This window comes from Sinocyclocheilus anshuiensis, unplaced genomic scaffold (assembly GCF_001515605.1).
Source record: "Sinocyclocheilus anshuiensis isolate Anshui unplaced genomic scaffold, SAMN03320099.WGS_v1.1 scaffold229, whole genome shotgun sequence".
Lineage (NCBI taxonomy): Eukaryota > Metazoa > Chordata > Actinopteri > Cypriniformes > Cyprinidae > Sinocyclocheilus > Sinocyclocheilus anshuiensis.
The window spans coordinates 807,832-812,703 of record NW_015537957.1 but is presented as its reverse complement, the minus strand read 5'-3'; the positions used below and the strand labels follow the sequence as shown (position 1 = coordinate 812,703).

General features: G+C 38.3%; 1 protein-coding gene across 2 annotated transcripts in view; it reads right to left on the bottom strand.

The window, feature by feature from the left end:
* Positions 1 to 4,872, bottom strand: part of nherf1b (NHERF family PDZ scaffold protein 1b) — a 45,701-nt gene that overhangs the window by 19,043 nt on the left and 21,786 nt on the right. For both annotated transcript variants that reach the window (XM_016456754.1, XM_016456747.1), the window contains exon 3: positions 1,345 to 1,498. In XM_016456754.1, the coding sequence (XP_016312240.1) occupies positions 1,345 to 1,498 (154 nt within the window). The remainder of the gene's footprint in view (positions 1 to 1,344; positions 1,499 to 4,872) is intronic.

Sequence of the window (4,872 nt, the reverse complement as noted above, 5' to 3'; positions counted from 1 at the left end):
CATATATATATATATATATATATATACTGTATATAGGCCTATATATACACACACACGTGAATGTGTGAATTTTAAAGGTGCCATAGAATGCATTGATACAATATTTTAAATTGTTATTATCCTCGCTTGTTTCTTCACAATACCTGCAGAACTTCTGATGATTTGGCTGTGCAGGTTCGGCTGGCGGCTGGCATAGAACATGGGCGGGTATATGCAAATGTAGGGGGTGTAAATATTAGTGATCCCGACTGTAACGTCACAGTTGGTGTTATGTTCTGATTCGCCTATTTTTCAGTGGTCTTTTGCATGCACGAGATTTACATAAGAAGGAGGAAACAATGGTGTTTGAGGCTCTCGGTATGTCATTTCCATGTACAGAACTGTTATTATTCAACTATGCCAAAGTAAATACAGTTTTCCATTCTATGGCACCTTTAAATTCAACACATAACTAATAAAAATAAATCCAAAATGTAAAAATATACAATCTACTCCAACCCGATCTCACAGCAATTCGTACATATTGTGCGAGGTGGCAAATTCGAATGAATGACCACCCCTAACCACGCCCCTAAACCTACCCCTCACAGAAAACATACAAAATTGCACGAGTGAGGTCGTACGAATTCGTACATATTAGCCACCTTGTAAAATACATACGAATTAGTCGTGAGATAGCGTTGTCTATACTCTACATTCCACTGTCCGGGACAATGTTCCCAGTTTTATGTCAGCTAATCTCACAGCCTGTGAACTGAAAAGAACTATTCACATCGAAACTCAGATAAAGAGAGTGTTTCTGGCAGAAAACAGACTCGTCATGAGTATAAAATGACTCTGAGTGAGAACAGCAACACCTGAGACGTCTGAAAGCATTCGTCTGATCAGTCCTCCCGTTTTCAGTCTGTATACGATGGAACTGATCAAATGTGATATCAGCGATAGCAGCTAAGGAAAGTTTCCACTAGTGCTGATGCCAAACGCATGCTTGGTAAATAAAATGAGTAAGCATTGCATCTCCACTCACTCATGACTAATCTAGTTGTGTCAAACACACACACCCTTGGTTTCCATGGCTGCTGTTGGCACTGCGCTTTCACTGGAGATCCTTGGCACTGAGTGACACAACGAGACGGACAAACTAAATTGCTGGAAACCCAAAACCAGCGCAGTGAGAGAGACCAGAGTGAAAGCAGTCACGCATGCCTGAGTGACCCCTGCCAGACAATGATTCTGTGTCAGGCGCCACCTAGAGGCAGCGTGAGAGTGGAAAACCTGCTGAAATCTTCTTCCACAAAACAGTTTTACTTTATATTTTGTGTCAGGTAAGAGTTTTGTTTGTACCTGTGAGGTGTTCTGCAATGGGCATCACTCGACACTTCTTGAAGAAAGCATCTGTGTCTTGATCTACGACCAAGAGTGAAGTGTTGTCACCCCCGGCTTTAATAGCGGCCACCACCTCAGCATGCTGCTTCCCCTCCACCGAAACCCCGTTGACCTGAGAACAAACAATGACACATCTCAAGACACACAGAGACACTCTGAAACACATGCAGGACTGAATGACTCACACCTCTAGGCATACAGTCAAACCAACATTTATTCAGACACCTTCAACATTTCTTACATTATCACAGTTTATTCGCTATAGTGTCGAAAATGGTAATAAAATATGACAAGAACTCAGTTAAACTGTGTCAGAACAAATTCATCTTGATAATGTCAGATAACTTTGATAGAAAGCTGTCAGCTCTCAGCTGTTAAATTTAAGTACACAATTAGATAATACCAATTTAGGTCAACCAATTACCAAGCAATGCTTAATTTTGTTCAGTCTGTGGCGTAAAAAGGTCGCATTAGCAAAAAACACTTAAGCAAAACATGGTCAGGTCAAAGTGTCTGAATAATTTTTGGTCCCAAATTTCTGTCACAGTTTACTTTATTTTGCTATCCACACTTACATAAAAGATATCAAAAATTATATCTGGTGTCGGAATAATTTTTGGTTTGACTGTAGTTCACATCAAAAAGAAAATTCTGTCATCATTTATTCACCCTCATGTCGTTCCAAACTCATTTTTAAGACTTTTATTGAAACCTGACAGATTTCTGTCCATCCGTTGAAAGTCTATTCCACTATAATGCTGATGCATTATAAAGTTCATAAAGAGGTAAACGTAATCAAGTGGTTTAATCCAGTGTTGTTGTTTTTTTATAATCCAAATATATTTTCTTTATTCATTTTAATTTTAATTAGTTTGTTTATAGTCGTTTTTTATTAGTTTTGTTTTTTAAGAAAAAAATAGTTTTTAGTTTTTTTTTATTAGTTTTTAAAGTTTTAGTTTTTTAGTTTTAGTTATCAAGTTAAGCTAAATGAAAATGAGAAATGCCTTGGCATTAGCAACTAGCTAAGAGGTTTTTTTATATTTTATTTTGGTTAACCTTTATTTCATTTTATTATTTTTTTTATAGTTTAGCATTAATTAACTATATTAAAGCTGGTCGCTTTAAAGTTTAAACAGTATGACGAACTGAATTACTTTATGTTTTTATTCACATTTAAACACTGATCAGTGCACATACATAAAGCAATCGTGTCTCTTCAGAAGACTTGGATTAAACTTGGATTTAATTATATTCACAATCTCTTTTTTACTTTGTAGCTTGAACATTTTGGTTGTGTGGACTTTCAGTAGATGGACAAAAATGATGAGAGAATATTAAAAATATCGTCATTTGTGGTTCAAAGATGCACATATGTCTTATGGGTGTGGAACAAAATGAAAATAAATAATGACAGAATTCACATTTTCTGGTTGAACTATGCCTTTAAGTGTTAAAAAATTACTGGATTATAGCAAATTGCTTACAGTATACTGAGTATATAGTATGCAACAATATATAATTCAAACAGTAGTATACTATCCACCTTATTTTTGAAAGTGGAAGTACGCTGTTTTCTGTGAATTTGCAAGAAGTTATAAATAAAGTGCATAAAACAGTCAAATTATTTGTGCTACAAGTGTGTTTATGATATACATCTTAAAATAATATTATACCAAAAAGCAATTTGCAGTATTAAGCAGCATAACGGACTGCTTTTGTAACAACTGGAAGCGGATTACACATTCAAGTTACAAATGGCCACACCTGTTCTTATGTTAAAATTAGGGTGGATATTGTATTGTATTGTCTAAGTTATTATGTGCATATATAATGTCAGCATCAAATCAAAATTAATCCAGTTGCACAATTCATCAGCACACATTATTCCAAAGGAAAAAAAAAATTAGAATGATTGCTTAATATTTTAAATAATCCACTGAAACAATGTCACCAAGCCATTATACTTTCCATCCGCGCCCCAACAATCATCCAGCTCCACTCTAATAAGTACCTACATTTGTTTTTGTTGAATGTCCTGATTCTCTCGAGATTATATCACATTTAAGAAAAATCAGTTGGGAATGAAGTTTCATGTTGGCTTTAAGGCGTGGCATCTCAAAAATGAATACAGTTAAGCTGCACGTTTGTGTCTACTTCAAAACACAGGAAATGGAAATTGCATTGTGGGATATTGTGTACAATATGCTCTTTTGTATACTACACACTGTAGGGTATCCACATATTCCATGCATACAAGCCATCAAATACTATACTCGGTATACAGCATAGAACATAGGGGTGGGCGATATACCGGTAGACATGATTAACCGGTAACGATTTTCACCTATCGTCTCTATTGCAATTACACGCTCACGTGACGTTGCTGTTGCTGTCACGAAAACGTATTGTTTGCACGCGGTTTTAAGCATTGCGGTTTAAAAACAAGTGATTTTAAGCCATTGAAACACAATCAGCAGCGAAAGAGAACTAATTTCTCTATATGCGCGCTGTCTGAGAGACTGTTTTTGAGTGCTGTCAGAGAGGAGCGCACACGTGAAGATGGTGCTCATAGAGCGCAGGAGTATTGAACGGAGCCATTTTTGCCGCTTTATTGACCTTGAACAGTTAAATGCACACCCTTTTATGTGTCAAAATGGCCGTCTTCGCAAGTATCCTCGTAAACATAGTAAGTGAAAGCAAAAAAAGCTGAAAAAAGTAAACACATGTGTAACAGTATATTGGATCAGGGCAGCTCTTAAAGTGACAGCAGTCTAATATTTCTGCTGTCTGTCATTCATGTTAATCAAACAGCATAAGAGAGAAAATGCAACTGCGTCCTCTAGTGGTCGCTATGGGGAACGCCTCGTCGTGACCCGTGTCTGAAGCATACATTCAAAAAACACCAACAACATGTTGGCCGGCGACAGCCCATGACGTCACTACCGGTGTGACTATAGTATAGTATGTAGCCTAGGCCTTTGGCCGTAGGGGATAATGTCACGGACAGCCGTCTAATGTCCTAGGGGCAACTCCCATGGCTATGGTAGAGTTGGTACTTAGTGCTTGCCATAGGTTTCTGGCATGCACTCCCCTCAGCATGGTGGCGTGGGTATACCGTTCCCATAGCGACTCCTAGAGGATGCAGTTCAAAGTTCCCTTGAAAGGGAACGTCTCAGGTTACTTATGTAACCATGGTTCCCTGAGTAGGGAACGAGACACTGCGTCCTCTAGGTTTCTTGCCATGCTTCGGACGCAAGCTTCAGACAAAGAAGTGAATGACGTGTTCTCCCGGCGCCTATTTATACTATAGTCGCACCGGTAGTGACATCATGGGCTGTCGCCGGCCAACATGTTGTTGGTGTTTTTTGAATGTATGCTTCAGACACGGGTCATGACGAGGCGTTCCCTATAGCGACCCCTAGAGGACGCAGTGTCTCGTTCCCTACTCAGGGAACCATGGTTACATAAGTAACCTGAGACGTTTTT